The sequence below is a fragment of the Carcharodon carcharias genome, chromosome 11 (assembly GCF_017639515.1).
Source record: "Carcharodon carcharias isolate sCarCar2 chromosome 11, sCarCar2.pri, whole genome shotgun sequence".
NCBI classification, from domain to species: Eukaryota; Metazoa; Chordata; class Chondrichthyes; order Lamniformes; family Lamnidae; genus Carcharodon; species Carcharodon carcharias.
In genome coordinates, this window is record NC_054477.1 from 159729240 (window position 1) to 159751171 (window position 21932).

General features: G+C 42.7%; 1 protein-coding gene across 1 annotated transcript in view; it reads right to left on the reverse strand.

Annotated features, from left to right (window-relative positions):
• The window catches only part of LOC121284396 (solute carrier family 15 member 1-like), a 52786-nt gene that overhangs the window by 11495 nt on the left and 19359 nt on the right, over positions 1-21932 (reverse strand). Inside the window, exons 7-17 of the mRNA XM_041199834.1 lie at positions 20840-20930; positions 18679-18759; positions 17372-17454; positions 12994-13080; positions 11315-11404; positions 9393-9437; positions 9261-9293; positions 9061-9149; positions 7035-7116; positions 3156-3278; positions 602-751 (exon numbers count right to left, since the gene is read on the reverse strand). Of these exons, the coding sequence (XP_041055768.1) occupies positions 602-751; positions 3156-3278; positions 7035-7116; positions 9061-9149; positions 9261-9293; positions 9393-9437; positions 11315-11404; positions 12994-13080; positions 17372-17454; positions 18679-18759; positions 20840-20930 (954 nt within the window). The remainder of the gene's footprint in view (positions 1-601; positions 752-3155; positions 3279-7034; positions 7117-9060; positions 9150-9260; positions 9294-9392; positions 9438-11314; positions 11405-12993; positions 13081-17371; positions 17455-18678; positions 18760-20839; positions 20931-21932) is intronic.

Genomic DNA, 21932 nt, shown 5'->3' on the forward strand with positions numbered 1-21932 from the left:
GACTTAGAAACTTTGAATAAAGGTCCCTCACCTTACACCAATAATGTGTCTTCGTCACTATGAAATTTCTACATCAAACATCCTGTGGTTTCTCTAAGTGAAATTGCCAACTTGCCCTAAATTATTGGCTGTTTCCTTTAAAGATGAACACTCGTTTGTAACAAGTCAAACACATTTCATACTTCACATTAGTACTGGTGGCCACCGGACCTTAAGTGGGGAAGGGGCCCAATGTTAGAAGGGGGCTTCTGACGGAGGCACATCCCACCACCACCCCTTCCTGCCCATGGCCTAAACCCAATAATTTTTGGGCTTCCCCCACACCTGGGAAACCTTCCCACTGGCCTAAAAATTCAGGATGGACAGAAAATGGCCCTTAAGTTCAAAGTGAGTTACTGGAACTGATGTGGCAGTCTACCTGTCTCATTGCACTTACAGATGTCACATTTTTATTCCCAATCTAGATGATATATTTGTTGCAAAAATAGAAATTCATATTTAAGAAATATTCCTGTCAAAGTATTCAGCATGTTTTCTTTAACAAACTAAGAATCACAGTGACGCTTGCATTTTGCCCATTGTTATCCAGATTTTCACTAACCAATTCCACTTCAATGTTCTGAATGTTTGTCATTAGGAGCGTGTGACGAGTTCCGTTACCAGTTGCAATTGAAAACATTTGTGTGTTGCCTTCATACTGAACAGAAGCAGTCTTTCCACTGTTTCCTGTCATGAGGATATATTCACTTGCCTGGAAAAGAAGAAGCTAGGTATTAGATTGACAAAGTAAGCAGAAATTGAAAAGATATTAGTTTGTTTTTAATGGTATCAGCTGTTTTGTACTTCTATCTATTGTGGATTTAGGTTTGCTTTGACAGAACCACCCAGCCCTCATGATTCATCACCTGAGAAGGACAAGAGTAGCGACACTCCTGGGAACACCTTCACCTGGAGGGTCCCCACCAAGGCACACACCTCCTTAAGTGCACCACCTGTGGCTCAGTTGGTAGCACTTTGATTCAGAAAGGGTCAAGTAGGTTTGAATCTCACTCCAGACACTTGAGGACAAAAATTTAGCCTGACATTCAAATGCAGTACTGAGAGAGTACTGCAGTATCAGAGGTGCCATATTTTAAAGTGAGATGTTAAACTGAGATCTCATCTGCCCTCTCAAGTGAATTGAAAAAAAATTCCATAACACTACTTTGAAGAAAAGCAGAGGAGTTCTCCCTTGTGTCCTGGCCAATATTTGTCCCTCAAACAACGCCACTGAAGCAGAGCATCTGGTCGTTATCACTTTGCAGTTTGAGAAAGCTTCCTGTGTGCAAATTGGATGCTATATTTCTTGCATTACAACAATGACTGGGTGGTGCTGAGGTCATTAAAGGTGCTGTAGCAACACAAGTCTCCTTTTTCATTTTTTAACTTGTTCATATACCAACAGGCCTTCAATATGCTTGGGACTCCTGCCTATCACACAGCTGTGGAAAACCCCAACATTACTGTAACAACCGCAACTCAAGGATAAGTCCCAGAACTAACTGCTCTAGCACAGCCCCAATTTTCATCTATCCACAATTGGTGGCTGTACCTTCGGCTGCTTGGACCCTAAGCTCTGGGATTCCTTCCCTTGACCTCTCTCTCTCTTCCTTTAAGACTCTCCTTAAAACCTAGCTCTTTGGCCAAGTTTTTTGGTCAACTGTCTCATGATCACTTTATGTGGCTTGGTGTAAATTGCATTTGATAATACATTGGAATGTTATGGGTGCTATATAAATTCAAGATGCTGCTGTTTTTCCAGGATGCAGGTGACTTAGGAGTGTAACCACAGGGATGTAGCTATAATCCTGAATACTCCCCATGCATCCCTTGTAAGGCCCTACTGGGAACAGGCCTATGCCAAAAGGGGGCACAGACCTGGAATCATTAGGTCAGGTGCACTCATAATTCATTCTGCAGCCCAACAGCAGAACACAAAGGGAGAATCATCACTAATTTCTTACTAAATGGTGGCTCCCAAGAGGAGGTCAACCTGTGCCTTTACTCTGATGAAGTGTTTATAGCAAAGTGACAAAAAGGTTTGAAATCATTAACTGGAAATTAAACCGATTCTCGTCCTTTAATCATCCTAATTTTGATACAGTTGCAAAATTATTTATTTTTTTTTACACACAGCAAGTTGCTGTGATCTGGAATGTGCAACCTAAAAGGATGGTGGAAGCAGATTTAATAGCAACCTTCAAAAGGGAATTTGGATTAATACTTGAAAGGGAAAAAATTGCAGGATCATGAGGAAAGAGTATGAGAGTGAAACTGATTGGACAGCTCTTTCAAAGAGCCAACACAGGCAGAGTAGGCTGAATGGCCTTCATCTATGTTGCGTGATTCTAAGATACTGTGAATTAATTTAAGGTTTTAATGCTTGACAACAAAGTCCACATTTCACAATGAGACTGGAGAAGCTGGGATTGTTCTGCTTAGAGAAGGCAAAGGAGAGATTTAATCATGAAGGGTTTTGATAGGGGTAAATAAAGAGAAACTCTTTCCAGTGGCAGGAGGATCGGTCACCAGAGGACACAAATTTCAGGTAACTAACATAAAAATCAGAGAGGGAATGTACTGCCTGAAAGAACGATATCGCCGTTCCTTCACTGTTGCAGGAGCAAAACCCTGGAGCTCCCTCCCTAACAGCACTGTGGGTGTACCTACACCACATGGACTGCAGCGGTTCAAGAAGGCAGCTCACCACCACCTTCTCAAGGGCAATTAGGGATGGACAATAAAAACGCTGGCCCAGCCAGTGATGCCCACGTCCTGGAAAAGAATAGGGAAAAAAAAAGCAGTGAAAACAAATTCAAATTTCATAAGGGAACTGGAAAAGGAAATGTTTGCAGGGCTGTGGAGGAAGAGCAGGGGGATTGAGGCTAATAGAATTTTTTTTTTAAAAGAACTAGCATAGGTACACTGGGACAAATAGTCTCCAAATACAAATAGCCTTACAATAGTGTTCTAAGATTCAATGAATGTTTACATATGTATAAACATTTCTTTAATAGAATATTTGGGAGCCGATTGTGTTTTCTGAATGAGTTCAGTATGACACATTGCTGGATGTAAAGTCTGATTGGTGGAAGGCACTCATCAATACTACGTACCTCTGATGGGCTCAGTGAATGAGACTTGGGATCTCCGTCCAGTGTTACCTTGACTGCTGAAACGCCGAGGTTCAGGAATTTAATTTGGCTTTGCTGACTGGTAGGGAAGGTTGGAAGAGTTTTCTGCAAGAAAAAGACAGAAGATGCAGATAGGAACATACAGCTTCAACCTAATGGCAATTGAGACCGACACACTTACACTGAACATTTGTCACCTATACGATATTAATTCCATCAACAGGGTGCAATTGTGTTTTTAATTTTAAAAAAATGTCTTGGTGACTAAAAGGAAAGCTTCCTTAAAGGGGTTACAATGAGGTCTTCACTGGTCACACAGCTCTGAAGATCCTAGTTACACATTTTCTAATGATCATTTTTAGTTTCATTCAGAGACAGGGCAGGATTAGTCATAGAATCATTATGGCACAGAAGGAGGTCATTCAGCCCATTGAGTCCATGCCGGCTCTCTGTAGAGCAATCCAGGCTGCCCATTCCCCCCTCTATCTCCATAATCCTGCAAATTTATTTCCCTCAAGTACCTCTCCAAGTTCCTTTTGAAATCATAAACTGTCTGTATTCAAGAAGTAAATTGGATCTGGTGTAAAGGATCGAGGACATTGTCATGACTAGAGATCTAGAAAGACTTTGAGCTTTCCTTCATTTGTAGAGAGAATCAATATTCCCAATTGAACAACCCACAAAGGCTGAATGACCCCCTTTTGTGCTGTAATCCCAAGGATTTTATTTCACTTGAGTTCTTAGCTTTACACAGAATAAGTGGCAAGAGTATTTGCAAGTGGGTGGGGGAGGGTAGAAACAGAATTGTGTAAAGGGTGATCTTGGGTTCTTCTCAGCTTTATTCCCATCCAGTTGTTACCTCACAAGAATGGCATGCTCTCAAAAGAGAAGTAAATACTTGCACAAATAGAATGGCTTAATATCCAGGATTATGAACCAATACAAAGTGTTATAATATTATGTGAAGGGACTGAAGAAGCTGGGGTTTTCCCCCTTTGAACAGAGAGGTTAAGTGGACAAAGATTCATTGAGCAGATGACTCCGTTAACTCTGTTTCACTCTCCTCAGATGCTGCCAGACCTGCTGAGCATTTCCAGCATTTTCTGTTTTAGTTTGATTTCCAGCATCCGTTGGAACAATACTTTGGGTTTATCCAAGCTTAAGGGGAAATTTAATAGAAAGGCTCAAAAAGCAGTAACAATTTTAATAGTGTCAGTACTGTTTCTAGTAGCAGGAAGCTTGGTAACTAGCGGGACCCAGACTTAAGGTAATTGGCAAAGGAGTCAGAGGGGGAGAGGAAGATAATTTTTTTTATGCAGCAAGTTGCTGTGATCTGGATAAATGTTTTTTAAGGGGAAGGATTTGCAGGCTGTGAGGAAAATGCAGGAAAATGGGACTACTGGACAGCCCTTTCAAAGAGCCAGCGCAGGCATTGATCCAATTTCCTTTTTGAAAGTAACTATTGAATCTGCCTCCATCACCCTTTCAGGCAGCACATTCCACTCTGGCTTGGGAAGTGATGGCAGAGGTAGTCAGTGCCAACGCTGCACAGGAGAGGTTGGTCATCCAGTGCAGAAAGAGGATGAATGATCTCATCTGTGCAGCCAGGGTAAGGCAACCATCTCATCCCTCTAAACTCACACACTCAAGCCCATCACACATTCACTGGCATCTCACTCACTGCCAGCTCAAGGGACATCACCACTCACTCTCTCACACACACACCCTCACATCTCCATCTGGCCTCATCTCCTCTGGAGACTGCCTCCTCAGCCCTCACCATCTTGAGGCCTTGCACAGATTAACATGTACCCCCATACACACTCTGGGATACCCTCCTTCCCCAGTACAGCCCTCACCCTGCAGCCCCTTCCCTTGCCTGAGGCCACTTCTCCCCTTTCCCCAAACAAGCCCTGGTCCTGCAGCCGTTGAAAAGACCCCCCTGCCTTACGGCTGGTCTGGTAGGTAGGTGCCCGTGGGCACCCCTAAAAGTGATGTGGTGCTGCCTGTGAAGCCTGGCGCTGATGACAGCGAGTGTAGCCCAAAGCAAGGTAGACAAACAAACCTTGAAGTCCCGAGTGAAGTGCATCCTGCCAGGTGCACTCCTTATATATGCTGTTGGGAAACATGTCAGCACAGATGATCCACCATGGGGTGATGATTCTGGCGGGCTGGGCTTCTAATGTATAATAATGAAGTCCCTGATGTCTGATGGCGGGAAACATGACCCCCCATTGATGGGCAGAGCAGACAATTGCAAACTGATTTTTGGCCATCTCGTCATATTGTCCACTCGTGCCACCGACTATGTCCGACACCAGTGGGCAGGGAAAATTCCACCCAATGAGTTATACTGTAATAAACTGATAGCTTGACCTCAGGGTGAAACATCAGGATAGATAAGCAAAGTGTATGTTTTGGAATATTGTTTGACCAGGTCATTCCGTGCTTGTTTTACAAATTCATCTGGAACTGCAGAGGTGAACTGCAGGGATAGGCAGGAATGTGGGGTTGAGGTTACATTCAGATCAGCCATGATCTTATTGAATGGCGGAGCAGGCTCGAGGGGCCTCCTAATTCGTATGTTCATATGATTAATGGGTCATTCCATGTTTATTTTGTAAATTCGTTTGTAATTAAGGATGTAACAATTAGACATACAAGATAAGAACATTGTAAGTTAATGATCAGTTATCTCAAAGATGGTATATATAAACAACAGAAGCTTTGTAACTTCGAATTTCTTTTAGAGCATTCTAAAAGAGCATTTCCCATATGTGCACAGTTGCACTCAATAAAGGACTGCTGCTGAATCTACCTACAGTTGACATTGTGTCGAGTGTCTTTTAGATACTCCACAACAAAAAAATTAAAACAAAACTATTGTTAAGGTATTTACCTTAATATTTTTTTAATTTATTTTTTCACAGGATGTAGGCATCACTGGCTAGGCCAGCATTTATTGCCCATCCTTGATTTCCCTCAAGAAAGCAGTGGTGAGTCGCCTTCTTGAACCGCTGCAGTCCGTGTGGTGTAGGTACACCCACTGTGCTGTTAGGGAGGGAGGCAGTGGAAGAACGGCAATATTGTTCCAAATCAGGATGGTGTGTGGCTTGGAGAGGAAATTGCAGGTGGTGCTTTTACTATGCATCTGCTGCAATTGTCCTTCTAGGCGGTAGAGGTCGTGGGTTTGGAAGGTGCTATTGAAGAAGCCTCGGTGAATTGGTGCAGTGAATCTTGTAGACAGTACACACTGCTGCCACTGTATGTCAGTGATGGAGGGAGTGGATGTTGAAGGTTTGGATGGGGTGCTGATCAAGCAGGCTGCTTTGGTCCCGGATAATTGAGCTTGAGTGTTTTGGGAGCTGCACTCATCCAGGCAATGGAGGGTATTCCATCACACTCCTGACTTTTGCCTTGTAGATGGTGGACAGGCTTTGGGGAGACAGGAGGTGAGTTACTCTCTGCAGAATTCCCAGCCTCTGACCTTCTTTTGTAGCTGCAGTATTTATATGGCTGGTCCAGTTTAGCTTCTGAGTTTTTGTCCCAGGTTTGCTCACAACAATTTGCTGGAGATTGATTATTAATTCCTGAAGATTCCACAGCAACCCTGGAGGGTTGGCAACCCTGCTAACACCCAGAGCAGGCCTGTCATGTTATTTTTGGATCCTTGCAGAAGGTTCGGAGGCTGAGGGTGTGGTGCATCTCTGCCTCTAAGTTGCTCCCAGAGATCGTCGGGAGAGGATTATCAGCCCCTTGTTACTCTGAAACTAAAAAGAACTGGAACTGGCCCAACACTTTAGCTGCAGTCACCCCTTGTTCTGAAAGTTAGCGTTATAATCCCAGTGTTACACTACTCACATCAATTTGAATCTGCACCAAAGCCGCAGCAACAAATGCCAAGGCTGCAAGAAACATTCCGACTGTCATCTTTCTCAGGGGTCTGAGAACAACACAAACAAAATGCAGGAATCAAATGTTACATTGAGTTTTACAGCAATGGAAACAGGTCAAATAGTCCATAATGGTGTTTCCTATATCACAGCAGTGATTACCTAAAAAACGTTAGACACCGTATAAATGTCATTAATTAATTCTCTCATTCTTCTCCTCCCACCCCTCTTCACTCAACCTATCAACATATCCTGTTATTCCTTTCTCCTTCACGTATTTATCTAACTTCCTCTTAAATGTATCTGTACCATTCATCTCAACCACTCCCAGTGGTAGCGAGTTCCACATCCTCATCATTCTGCAGATCAAGAAATTTCTCCTGAATTCCTTAGAAGATGTTTGAATGACTATTTTGTATCTATCACCCTTAGTTTTTCATTTTCCCACAAGTGAAAAACATGTTCTGAAACGCCTGTCTCACTAGCGATGCCATTCCTAATTTTAAAGATCTCCATCATGTCACTCCTCAGCTCTAGGGAAGACAGCCACAGCCTCTTCACCCTCTCCTGATGTTAGTAATGTTTAACAGAATTAATGTCCATTAAGTTTACAACTTGAGTCTGAAAAGGGACTGATTCACAGGATAAAATAATTTCTTCTACGAGATATAACAATTGAGCTATATACAGAAATAATGTGCATCTGGTCATGTTGGTCCTAGGGATCTCTAGTTTACATCGTACCATTTGCTCATTCCACATTCAGACTATAGATATTCTCATGTACAAAACCAGCCACAACTCTTGACTGTGGGAAACAGTTGCCATGGATGTACTCTGTCAAGGCTCCCCTCTCCTTATTGTTGTCTGCCCAAACGATACTTGTACTTGCCCACTTTTTAAACGGTTTCCTGGGTATTATACTTCATTGGCTGCAAAGTACTTTGACACATCCGGTAGTGTCATGAAAAGTGTGGAAAAGTCTAATAACTCGGGGCCTTAGATGAGGTTGGCAGTAACAATGTGAAAATGCCGTCCTTCTAAATGCCTGTATAACGTGAGTCCCTCTCTTGTTCTTTCCCTCATACTGATATGGCCAGGCTAATGTGGCACCAGGCAACTGTAGGGCACTGGGTGTCGACAAAGAGGGCACTGCAGCATAATTGGGTCAGGGAACCTTACATTTTTCCAGCCCATTCAATTAAATGCATAAAATGGAAATCCTGTCCAGAGATCTCCTGTAGATTACGTGGATTGTGTTCACATAGTACACTGCAATAATGCATGTGAATTCATAAGTTATATATATATATACACACACACCCACAGTGGTTCTACAAGTTAATTATACAATCACATTCAACAACAATAACTTGCATTTATTTAGCAACCGAAGATGCTTCATAAGGGTGTTTTCAGACAAAGTTTGACACTGAGCTGCAGAAGCAGATAGTAGGTTTTAAGAAATGTCTCCAAGGAGGAGATGGAGATATAGGGGTGGAGAGGTTTACGGTGGGAACTGCAGAATTTAGGGCTCACACAGCTAAAGGCATAGCCAACGATGGAGTGATTAAAATTGGGAATGCTCAAGAAGCCAGAATTGGAGGTGCGTAGAGATCTCAGAGGGTTGTTGGGCTGGAGAAGGGCACAGAGATAGGGAGGGGTGAGGCCCATGGACGGATTTGAAACTGTGGATGAGCCTAGACAGCTGAAGGCACAGTCTCCAATTGTGGAGTGTAAGAAATAGGGGATGCACAAATGGCCAGAATTGGAGGAGGACAGGAATCTAGGAGGATTGTAGGGGGGAGTAAAATCCACAGCTCCTTATTTGAGTTTGAGCCAATATGTATTTGTCACACGGATTCAGCATTCACAGCGCCCAGTTTAGTTCAAACCCTTGTACTACATCATGCTGGAATATTCCACTCTACCATGACTCCAACTAGCCATCCAAGAATTCTGAAAGTATTTGTTTGCCTGATGTTAATACTTACGTAAAGTTGAAATTGCATTTAGCAATCAATGGATACACGACAGCATCAACAAGTGGAACCAAGATCAGAATCAGGATTGGGTTGACTGTCTGTACAAAGATCAGAAGGACAAAATCAATCAGATTGTGTGTCAAGAGAATCAACTACTGGAAACAAAACTCATCATGAGAAATGATATATTTAAACATGAAATTCCATACCTGCATTTGATCAGGTTGAATGTCAATGCCTCCCTAAAGAAAAAGAAATATTTAATAATAAGTATCAGTCCAGTAAAAAAATGAATACTAAATATAGGATGCATAACATTGAAGTGTTAATTAATATCTTACAAAATTTCCATTCATTGTGGTGGCTTGAAAGGTCCATCTTGAGCCCTGTAAAAAAATCCATAATTGTTAAAGATCGCACTGCTTAACAATAGAATGTAAATTAATTACTTACATCATACACAGACACTTGAGCACAAGATCTAGACTGGGAGAGTGCAGGACTCTCAGAGGTGCCATCCAGCAGATGAGATGCTAAACTGAGATCCCGCTTGCCTTCTTTGGTGAACAGGAAAGATCTCATGGCACAACTACTGTCGTCACTGGCGTGAATCCTGAGATATGTTGCCTCTCCAGTGCCAGGGTCAAGGGTGTCAGTGATTGGATGTAAAGCACCCTGATAGGGGAGGGCGAACAGCCAACAGTCATGGTCCACATTGGTACCAACGACATTGGCAGACAGAGGGATGTGGTCCTACAGTCAGAATCTAGGGAGATAGGTAGGAAACTAACAAGAAGGACCTCAAAAATAATAATCTCCAGATTATCCCCATTACCACGCGCAAGTGAGTACAGAAATAGGAGGATAAAGCAGGTGAGTGCATGGCTGGAAAGATGGTGCAGGAGGGAGGGCTTTACATTCCTGGGACATTGGCACCCTCACTCTTGGGAAGATGGGACCAGTACAGGCTGGACGAGTTGCACTGAAAAAGAGCCAGGCCCGAGTTGCTTGCAGGGTGATTTGCAAGTGGGGGGGTGGGGCAAACTAACTTGGGAGGTATGTGGGAACCAGGAGGTAATATTAGAGAGGAACACCAAGGTGCACACAATACTGTGAGAGACAGATGGCACTAGAATAGGAAATATTAAGTTATTAGATGGTTTCAGAGCAAAGAAGAAAGTAGTAAAGTCTGAATTAGGGTTACCGGTAAGGTGTGTGGAATGTATGTGGTAAATATGATTGGTGAGCAGGTTGCAATGTTGTAGCTGTAACAGAGACCTGGCTCAAAGGAGGCCAGTCCTGGGTGTTAAATATTCCTGGATCAGGGAAGATAGGAAATGAGCGAGGTTGTCCCAGAATGGATCAAGGATAGAGTTTATTTGACTAGAGATAAGGAACAAAGAAAGTGGAATTGCATTGCTCAGTGTAGCCTATAGACCATTAACTAGTGGAAAAGATGTAGGGAATAAGTTTACAAAGAGGTGCCAGAATTATAGGGATGGATTCTACAGGACCCTGTCCCACTACCCCCACTCCCCAACTAACAGAGTTTCTGCACTGGAGGGTTTGTGCAGTGTAAATCTACAAGAATGGACCCCAGAATACCAGACATTTCCTCCTCTACCATTTCGCACACATCTTCAATGCAATATAGTAACAACAACTTGCATTTATATACCTTTAAAGTAGTAAGGTATCACATGGCATCTCACAGCAGCGATTATCAAACAAAATTTGATAATTGGTAAGAGGTTTAGGGAGGGCCCTGGGCATCTGAAGGCAAAGCCTCCAATGTGGTGGCATGGTGAACACTGGGGATGTGCAAAGGATCTGAATTGGAGAAGTGCAGAAGTCTCCGAGGGTTGGACGGCTGGACAAGGTCACATTAGGGCAAGGCCATGGAGGGATTTGAAAACAAGAATGAGAATTTAAAGTTTGAGGTCTTGTTGGACTAAGTTCCAATGTAGGCCAGTGAGTAGAGTGCTGATGGGTGAATGGGATTTGGTGGGAGTCTGGATCAGCATATTCTAAAACTGATCTTTGGAAGGAATGCATCTTTTGAGCATCGTGTGGACAATCAAGGGTGTCCTTTGCCATTGACCCATTCCTCAACAAAGACTCCACAACTTCATGATTGAGAGGAAGCAAATTAGTGCAGGAAGTAGTAAACAAACAAATAATATTTACTTCAGTATATTTTCTTTAACTGCTTAAGATACCACTTTTTACAGGTAACCTAAAGTAGGAGTTACTTATTTCTTACCTGTTGGTCAAATAAAGCCCAGAACATAGGCAGTGGGAGATACAGAAATAACACTTTCAGCACCATCTTGACCTGTGCAATCAAGCGTTCCTAAACCAATTGATAAAGAGAACAAGCATGAGATCAAGGCAAATTTGTTCCTAACTGATCTGTGTATTTCCCAAGATGTGATAAGATTTGGCTGTTGAATATCAGGCTTGGTGGCATCAAACCCCTTAACATGAGCAATAGGCAATGCTGGACATCGCCTTTATAAGCAAGCTAAACCCATTCGTTTCAAGTGCAACACTCCAGCTTAACCAACAAGGACAGCCTACATAACATGTCCATTATTGATTTAACTATGTCTTACATGACTGCCGACATGTTTACCATGGCTGCTCTCAGATTTTCAACACCCCACACCCTTCAAATTTAACAGAATAAAAGTACCATATGAGGTTGTGATTTTAAATTATGAGTGATTAAAAACATCAACACGTATAGTCATTAAGCCTTGGCTGCAATATTGTGCCCAATTCCACTTTAGGAAGGATGTCACCCTTGGAGAGGGTGCGGAGGAGATTTACTAGAATGGTACCAGGGATGAGGGACTTCAGTTAATGTGGAGAGACTGGAGAAGCTGGGATTGTTCTCCTTAGAGCAGAAAAAGATAAGGGAAGACTGAATAAAGGCGTTCAAATTTAGGAGAGATTTTGCTAAAGTAGATAGGGAGAAACTTTCTATCGGTAACCAAAGGGCACACTACTGCTCCTACCAGGAGATCTGCTGTCATAGTATGTCACACTCATCTGCCTTATGCCATTCTCACACATCCACTGTAGCTCGACTGCAACCACTCTGTGATGTCCATTATCCAACTACACCCAGGTCGACCCATCTTTCCGCTGCCCTCCACTTTGCCCTCCAGAAGAGATCTTTGTAACTTTTCAGCCCTGATCAAACTAATGTCTGATCCTAGGCCTGGGGGTGGCACTGGCCACAGCTGACTGGACAGGTGGCAACAGGAAGCACCTGAAGCGGGAGCACTGTCTGATGAAACTGTACCAGGGAGTGGGCTCGAGCACCATGTTGATGAGTCATTATGTTTGCCTAACACCCAATAAGTGCAGTAAAAGCAGGTCAATCTGGAACCAATGCCAGGCTCCCGGAAAGACTGGGAGCTCCATAACCAGCTCAAAGCTCATGGGACTGGTAAAAAGAATCTTCACTGTGACGGGTTAGCTATCTGGTACATGAAGGACCAGTTGAGCCCTGGCATGGTGTTTGGAAGCAAAGATAAGTTCCGAGGTTTAGGACCATTCATAGACATGTACCCAAATGAACAGTGCTGACTGGGTTTTTCTGTACTTGGCCATATCACCACAGCAAAGATGGATGTAGCCGTTTGATAGGACACAGACTTAATGTAATTGTCAAAATAAAGCAGAGGAGGGAAGAGACTTTTTTAACGCACTGAGGAGTTATGATCTGGAATGCGCTGCTTGAAAGAGTGGTGGAAGCAGGTTCAGTATTAACTTACAGAAGGGAATTGGATAAATACTTGAAGGGGAAATATATGGGAAAAGAGTGTTGGACTAATGGGATAGCTCTTCTAAAGAGCTGGCACAGGCACAAAGCAATGATTCTATGATTAGAAGGAACTAATACAGGAAAAAAACCTCAACCTACAAACTTACATCATACTTCTCTGAAGCCCAGTCCATAAAATGCTCTCGTTTGGCATATTGCTTGCTACGATGCCTGAATCTGTTTTTGATAGCGAACTGTTGAAAAGAAACCAATAATTTGTAAATATTATTGACAATGTTATACAGGATTGTAACAGCATGCCAAGGAAAAGTTAATGAATTTAAGTCTGGCACTTATTAGTATTTTACTCACATCAAAGGAATACTATTAACAGGAGGGAAGGGAACATGGTAAGTGTTTGGTGAGACATGGATTGATGTACTTATGGTCCCACTGGCTGAGTTTCCAATCCCAGCTTTCTTCACTGATTGGGATGGACATTCAAAGAAATATGGTCAGGGTCTCTTGATATCAGGGGTAAACTGCTAACCTGAAGTACAATGTCCTAATTCTGGAGATCTCTACTTTGAACACAGAGAATTTTACAGTACAGGAACAGGCTTTTCGGCTCAACTGGTCTCTGCCAGTGTTTATGTTGCTCACAAGCCACCTCCACCTCTCATGCTACCAACGTATCCCTCTGGTGTCAGTTGTGCAGTGGATAGCACACTCACGTCTGAGTCAGAGAGTTGTGTTTTCAGTTTCAAAGACACAAACACATTAATGTAGACTGTCCATTGCTCTACAGAGGGAGTGCTGCAGTGTCAGTGGTGCTGTCTTTCAGATGAGATATTAAACCGAGGCCCTATTTCTTCTGTCAGGCCCCATGGACACTATTTCAAAGAAGAGCTGGTGCCTTTGCCAATATTTATCCCTTAGTGAACATCACAAAAACAGAATATCTGATGAATATTGCATTTCTGTTTGTGGGAGCTTGCTGTGTATAAATTGACTGACGGATTTCCTACATTACAACAGTGGCTACACTACAAAAATACTTCACTGGATGTTAGATGCTTTGGGACATCCTGTGGTCTATTTCTTTCTCCCTCGTGTATTTATTAAGTTTCCCCTTAAATGCACATTTGTTAATTGCTTCAATCACTCCCAAAACTCTCCACCACGGTGAGGTTTTCCTCATATCCTGGTTCAGTTGTAGACTAACTGATAGAGACCGATTTCCATGATTAGTCAACAACTCCATTATTGTTGTATCAAGTGACTACCAAGATGGTGGAAGGTGAACTTGATATCGTGGACTTTATCCAGAAATTCTTATGTTGCTGAAGGGGCATACTGGTGAAGGAAGAACATGTCCACATGTTGCACCTTTTTCAATTAAACAAAAGCTTGGGGGGGCGGGGCGGTGCAGGGTGGGGGGACAGCCATTCCTTGGTTCATTCCCCATGGCAATGCCTTGACCAATCAGAGCCAACCTGCCTGGTTTGAATTTAAACAAAAGCTTGGCAGCTAAGTGTTGCCTGTGCATTATCTATGCCAACACCTCTACCAGTCTAACTCCACTTGCCAACCAATCAGTACCCTCTTCTCATGCAGCATGAACTGTTGTTCCCTTTGAGATTTGGGCCAGGATTTTATGGCCCCATGGCGATGTGTCTCCCCCCTTGGCGGATGCAGCGAGCCATTTAAATCTCCATTCAGTTCAGCGGGACCGTAGTATCCCACCAGGTGGGAGGAGCCATAAAATCCTGGCCTTGATATTCTTGCAATTCTGTCCTGATGAGTACACGATGAAAAGCTTTATCAGCATTTCTCTTTTTCAGCAATACTGAAGTTCTGTACTACCAAAGGACTATTTAATTCTTATGTTCCTATGGCCACCACTGGACATGATGGATGGGCATTGCCAATGACCGTTCCCCTTTCATGCAAGAACTTGGACCAGGCAAGCTGCAGAGTTACCTATATTTTGACCTCGACTATACCAGGCATCAACATCAATATGGAACCACCTGTACCTTCACAAGTTAGAGAGTAAACAGCATTCCCTCAGTCATTGAGAAGTCCCAGGCATTTGAGACTCAATGTCAAAGCAGAAGAAATGGAGAGTGTGTAAAAAAGGCTGATATGGTGTTTCTGGGCTTACTATCTCTCACACAATGTGCAAGGATGCAGGATTTGGTTCCTAAGAGAGTCAGTCTACTTGTGGAATTGCTATTAACAAGAGGATGGTATTATAGTGTTATGTACTGTTAGGAAATAGAGACAGTTTAAGTAATTTATATTGGTATTTGTGGGTGTTAGGAATGAGTTTTAGCTTTAAAGTTTAAATTTGATTTGTATTTCTGTATTTTTTTATATTTGTGCATTGCCCAAACCTAACTGCCCTTGTTCAGAGGGCATTTAAGAGTCAACCACATTGCTGGAGTCACATGTAGGCCAGACCAGGCAAGGACAGCAGATTCCCTTCCCTAAAAAGACATTTCAGTGAGCCAGATGGGTTTTTATAGTCAGTAACGGTTTTGTGCTCATCAGCAGATGGTTAATTCCAGATTTTTATTCAATTCAAGTTTCACCATCTGCCAGGGTGGGATTCAAACCCCGGTCCCCAGAGCATTACCCTGGGTCTCTGGAATATTAGTCTAGTGACATTACCTCTATAATGTACACAGGGGCTGCTATTCTCTATAATATACACAGGGACTGCTATCCTCTATAATAGACATAGGAACTGCTATTCTCTATAATATACACAGGGGCTGCTATTCTATATAATATACACAGGGGCTGCAATTCTCTATAATATACACAGGGCCAAACTGAGTATTAGTTTCACTTTAAAAAGTGCTTGCATTCCTAGTAGGAGCTTTTTGACTGTTGCACCTAAGTTGAACAAACAAGAGCAGAAAAAAGTGCTGTTGCCTAGCAACAGGGGTCCAGAGAGGTTGGTCTCTCTGACAGACATTCACAGAAAGAACTAGAAAAGCAGTTTTGAGTTCAATTTTGAAGACAGCTGCCAGGCAGAAGAAGCCTAGATGAGGTAGATAGCCAGTTCCAAGCTAAAGTTGGTTAAAAGTAGCTGCCAGAGAGAGACCCAAGCAAAAGGGACAGATAGCCGTACCAAGCTAAAGAAGAAAGTCCCCAGGAATCCAGGAGAGTGGAACAGGAGAAAGTCCCAAGCAGACCTCCTAGTCAAAGGAAGGACAGGAAGCTGGAAAAGGTCCTTTTAAGTGAAGATAAGAGTGAGGGGCAGAGAGAAAGGCTCAAAGCTTCAGATTCAAAGAGACTAAAGCTGCAGAAAGCAGATTTAAAGTGAGAACAGCTTGCAAGAGGCCAGAAGGTCCAAAGAGACAATTGAAGGTCTGTAACTCTTAGCAATGGGCATGTGAAATAGTCGTGTACTACTGACAGCTGAGTCAGTGAAAGAGAGTTCTTGGAAGAATGCTTCAATGCGTTTGGTGACCCGGGGTGAGGAACATCAGAAGGAGTGTTCGAATCCCTGGAGGTGAACCCTTGCAGAAGGCATCTGAGAGAAAGCATTGGTTTGGGAGAAGATTCCAAAGTGAATCCTTCAAGAGTGGGGATTGGAAACCCTTGTGTGAATGATGGAGTTCAGTGAGACTGGTTGGTTCACGGTCTGACAAACATCTGGGAGGAGTTGAGGAGAGGTCCATAGCATCTGGTTGAGGTGGCATCTGTCACTTGGTTTCAGAGTGTGGTGTGTCTGACCACTGGTTGTCTATTAGTTTACATGGACTGTGTACTTACTGTGAACATTAAGTATAAGATTGCTTTTGTAACTTGTGTTATCCTTACAAATCTGTATATATCTGTAACAGTACAGTTGTACTGAAGAAATATTGTAATATAGTTAATCTTTTCTTTTTAAATAGATGTTTTATTCTTTTGTTAAAAGTTCATTAGCTGACTCTGGTGACTCTGTTCAGTAGCTACTCTCTATGTATCTAAACAAACAAAAATAAAAGTTAGGATCTAGCAAGCTGGATTCCATCCTGGGATCAGGCTTGCCAGGGGTAACCTTAGCTGGGATCATAACAGTACCATGCTAGTAATTCAAAGACTTAGACCAATGATCAAAAGACATGAGTTCAAATCGCACCATTGTAGCTCGGGATTTCAAATTCAGTTAATTAAATAAATTTGGGTTTATGAAAAGCTACTGTTAGTAAGGGTGACCATACAATTGTCAGATTGTCATAAAAACCAGTTGGTTCACTATTGTCCTTTCTTTAGGGAAGAAAATCTGCTGTCCTTTTTCAGCCTGGCCTATATGTGAGCCCAGACCCACAGCAATGTGGGTGACTGCCCCTTGCAATGCCTTAGCAATTAAGGAAAATAATTTTTGACCACACTAGTGGCACCACACCCAGTGAATGAACTAAAAAATAATTTTGTCATGAAAACTTGGGAGGAGCCAAATCTGTAAACATCCTTATCCTTCTCAGCTCCCCATGCTGCTATGATATCTAAGTTGCAGCGGTTAACTTTAGTTTGATCTCTTACCCAAATGCACTTGGAAACTTGAAGTATAACATTCCCCTTGGGAGTGGACTTCTGGTACAAAGAGCTTCCTCCAATAAATACAACTGAAACACACAATATGACATGGTTAATGGATTATAACTGCTTTGGCAGGTGTAAGATTAAATCTATGTATCCCTCATGGCTCCCAGTGTGTGGAACCTTACCTGCCAAGAATGCGCATTGGGAAATCTCACATCGTTGCCAACTCTGAATGAGCATGTCACTGGGGATTTGGATCAAGTGATCCCCACAACCACCCCACTTGATCAAACAGCCCTCCCCCCAAACCCCAAAATATTCTTATAAGGGGCGGTTGGACTAATTGGATAGCAATTTCAACAGGGTCGCCAAATGTGATTGAATGTACTCCTGGAGGTTTTGTCACATGACTTGCCCCCACACTCCAGCCATTAGTCAGCCAACACATCCATCCTTGTGATGCACTGTCTTCCTACACCAATTGGAAAGCAAAAAGGCTCATTACCCAATTGGATGATGCTTGACTGTCAGCCAAATAGCTTTTATTTCCCCATTTTCAATAATTTTATATCTGGTGAAGAGAAACGTATAAAGAAAATTTAAAAAACCTATCTTGTTTAATGTCCCGATTATTTTTCTCCAGGAAAATTCAATTCTTCAACCTCTGGAGACTCCAGGCCAAATCCTAGAGGGTTGGCAACCTTAAATTTCAAAGACCTGACACAGAATGAATTGCTTCCCTCTGTGCTGTATCATTCTACAATTCTAAATGAGTGCAATCAAAGAAAATGAAAAAGAGCAGCAATTTTTGAAGGCTGCATGATTCTTCTCCTGGGTTTTGCTAGCAACAGCTCTTACAGATGAATCTGTAGCTCCTGGGGAATCCAGAGCAATCCTGGATTGGATGATTATTTAAATAGAAACAATGTGCAGGGCTACAGGGGAAAAGGCAGGAGATTGGCACTAAGTTAAAATGCTCAGAGAGTCAGTGCAGACAGGATGGGCCGAGCGGCCTCCTTCTACTCCGTAACAATTCTGCGATTCTGTAATTCTGGAGGGTTGGCAACCCTGTTGCCTGGGCAACATTTAATTTTCTATTCGTGAAATGAATAAGCAGGAAATGTTAGGCCTTGTGCCCATGACTTCCTGCTAGGTGTCGCTAGTGGGCAAAGGCACCCCCGCCATCCCCAAAATGTGGAGCACAGGAGCTGAAAGTTTCCCATGTAGTTAATACTTATTTCTCAATATCATGCAGATTGTAGAAATCTACCAACTTGTTTCTGGAGAAGGAAGTTTATAAGACTTACTTAAGGCAATTGCCATTAAGGCTGCTGGAACTCCAAAGGCCAGAGGATAACACGCCTGGGGCACATGACCGCATTTTTGACCTAAAATATGCAAAGTATGGCAAGTTTAGAATTGTCAAAGTCAAAGGAAAAGAATAATGAGAAAGGCTCGTGTCTTAAGGACTTACATGTAGGGGTCACGATTGAGAAGTTTGCGGATGATATAAAAATTAGCCATTTGGTAATAGTGAGCAAGAAAGCTGGGGGGGGTGGGCTACAGGAAGATATCGATGGACTGGTCAAGTGGGCAGAAAAGTAATAAATGGAATTCAATCCACAGAGGTGTGAGGTAATGTATTTGGGGAGGACAAATGAGTGAAGAGAATATATAATAAATGGTATTGAGAAGTGTAGAGAAACAGAGGGACCTTGGAGTGCATGTCCGCAGATCCCTGAAGGTAGCAGGACAGGTAGATGAGGCTTTCAGGAAGGTGAACAGGATACTTTCTTTGATCAGCCAAGCCATAGAATATAAGAGTAGGGAGATTATACTCAAACTGTGTAAAACAGGAGTTAGACTGCAGCTAGAGTACTGTGTACATTCTGGTCACTACATTACAGGAAGGATGTGATCGCACTAGAGAGGAGACCTTTGAGGATGTTGGCAGGAATGGAGAATTTTAACTACGAGGAAAGACTGGATAGGCTGGGGTTGTTTTCTTTGGAACCAGGGAGGCCAAGGGGAAATTTAATTGAGGCGTACAAAATTATGAGGGCCCAGGATAGAGATGATAGGACCTATTTCCATTGGCAGAGAAGCCGGGGAGATAGATTTAAAGCAATTGGTGGAAGAATTGGAGGGGAGTTAAGGACAATGTTTTTCACCCAAAGGGTGGTGGGAGCCTGGAACACTCTGCCAATGGAAATAGGTCCTATCGACACTATCCTGGCCCCTCATAATTTTGTACACCTCAATCAAATCTCCCCTCAGCCTCCTCGGGTCCAAAGAAAGCCACCCAGCCCCAGCCTATCCAATCTTCTTTCCTCATAGTTAAAATTCTCCAGTCCTGCCAACATCCCTCCCTTGGTCTCCAGAGCTCACTGAAAAGGTGGTAGAGGTAGAAACACTCATCACATTAAAAAAATACAATTGAGATGCTGTAACCTACAGGGCTACAGATCACGAACTGGAAAGGGGAATTAGGAGGGATAACTCATTTTCCAGCAGGTCAGACATGATGGGCTGAATGGCTTCCTCCTGTGCCAAAGATTCTCTATGTTTTTAAGTTCCTATCCAATGGAATGCTGGTTTTATCTCAAGGGTGCTAGATTACAAAGAGGTGGAAGTTAAGTTACAGCTGCATAAAGTTCGGAGGAGAGGCCATCCAGAGTAGCTGGGCACTGCACCTCAGGAAGGATATACTTGCCCTGGAGTTGGTGCAGCACAGAGTCTAGATTGATACTGGAGCTAAAAGGTTTGAATTATGAGGACAGGTTGCACAGACTGGCCTTGTATTTCTTTGAATATAGAAGATTAAGGGGTGATCTAATTGAGAGATTTAAGATGATTAAAAGATTTGATAGGGTCGATAGGGAGAAACTATTTCCGCTAGTGGGTGAATCCAGAACAAGGGGGCAGAATCATAGAATTAAGAGCTAGGACATTCTGGAGTGAAACACTTCTTCAAACAAAGGGTAGTGGAAACCTGGAACGCTCACTCCCAAAAGAACTATTGAAGTTTCTGGTCAATTGGGAAAATTTCAAACTAACATTGATAGATTTTTGTTAAACTAGGATGTTCAGAATTAGGGACCTAGGCAGTTAGACGGAGGAAGGGTATGGGTCAGCCATGATCTAGCTGAGTAACAGAACAGACTCCCAGAGTTGAATGGCCTCTCCCTGTTCCAACATTCCAATGTCAAAATTAAACTATGATCTGATAATCCCATTTGCTATAAGCCTGTTGACCTGATTAATGGACAAAGAAAGTAATTAACTACAGAAAATGGCAGAAATTAGGAGCACAGATGTGCCAAGTTATTAATGATTAACAACATCAGTTTTCAATCAAAATGATGATCAAAAAAGATTTTCTTTTTTTTTTGCTTTTCCAACAACGATTTTGCAATTTATGATTTGACTTTGACTGGTTTTAACAAGTGAAGCCAATGACTGCCTTACCTCTCAGGATGGGAGTAACAACTGTAGAAATGAGACTTCCAGCATTGATTGACAAATAGAAAATTGAGAAGAATCTGCCCCTTTCCTTTTCCTTCAGAGAGAGAAGAGAACATTGACTTCAACAACAGAAGAAAACAAAGGACTTTGAGATATTTACAGAAATTCGTATTCACTCTGTAATGCAAGAGGACATTGTTGTATCTCCTGAAATCATTTGTTGCCTGGATTTCGCTGCCAAAGTAACCGTGCCATTATTGGGGTGCAAATACTCCGGCAGCCTGAGGAAGAGATTCTCCACAAGTTGTGAATCCATCACAAGTTACTGGATGACCTGCTTCGCTCCGTCATGTCATGACCATTGATCCTACCCCAAATTACTTATGGACATACTGAGCTTTTAAGTAAGACATGTTTTTTTACAAAAAGGACATATAAGCAAAAACTGGCAGAGACTGCAAAGTAACCACTTGCTGGAAAATTCCTATGTGGATCACTTGACCAACTAGTTCAGGGTGAATGGAATGTTGCACCTAAAAGGTGCGACATGGCATACTTCACTCAGAGGCATTTCAAAGGGAAAGATACAACGAAAACTGAACTGTAATCTCCTGTGGTTGCGAAGGTAATGGAAAATGATTCCTCTCTCAGCCAAATCCACCTCCTGTTGAGTTATATCCCAGACTGCGGACATGAACTGTGTGAAAGATCTGGGTGAAAAACATGTTTGTTTTTTCCCTTCCAGGAATACACAAGGAAAGGGGTTTAAAAGAGCCAACTGCAACCTTTGTTCTGTGTGCTGATCTGGTGTTCTGTTCTGGTATGTGTGTGTGTGCTGTGAAAGTGATAGCTGGAGAACACCAACTAGGCATCCCTGCACTTGCAGGTAAAAAACTCTCTCTCTCTGATTGCTGGAAGCAAGTCACAAGTCAGCAAATCCACAATCAAAAAGGAAACAGGACAACTCCTTTCAGCCAACCTGCAGAACCAAGAGTCTCCAAGCCAACTGCTCAACTGCCAAAGTCGGCGCTACCGGAATCATCCAACTTAACAGCCGCAGCATTTCACCATCTATTCCTCACAGACAAGCTAAAGG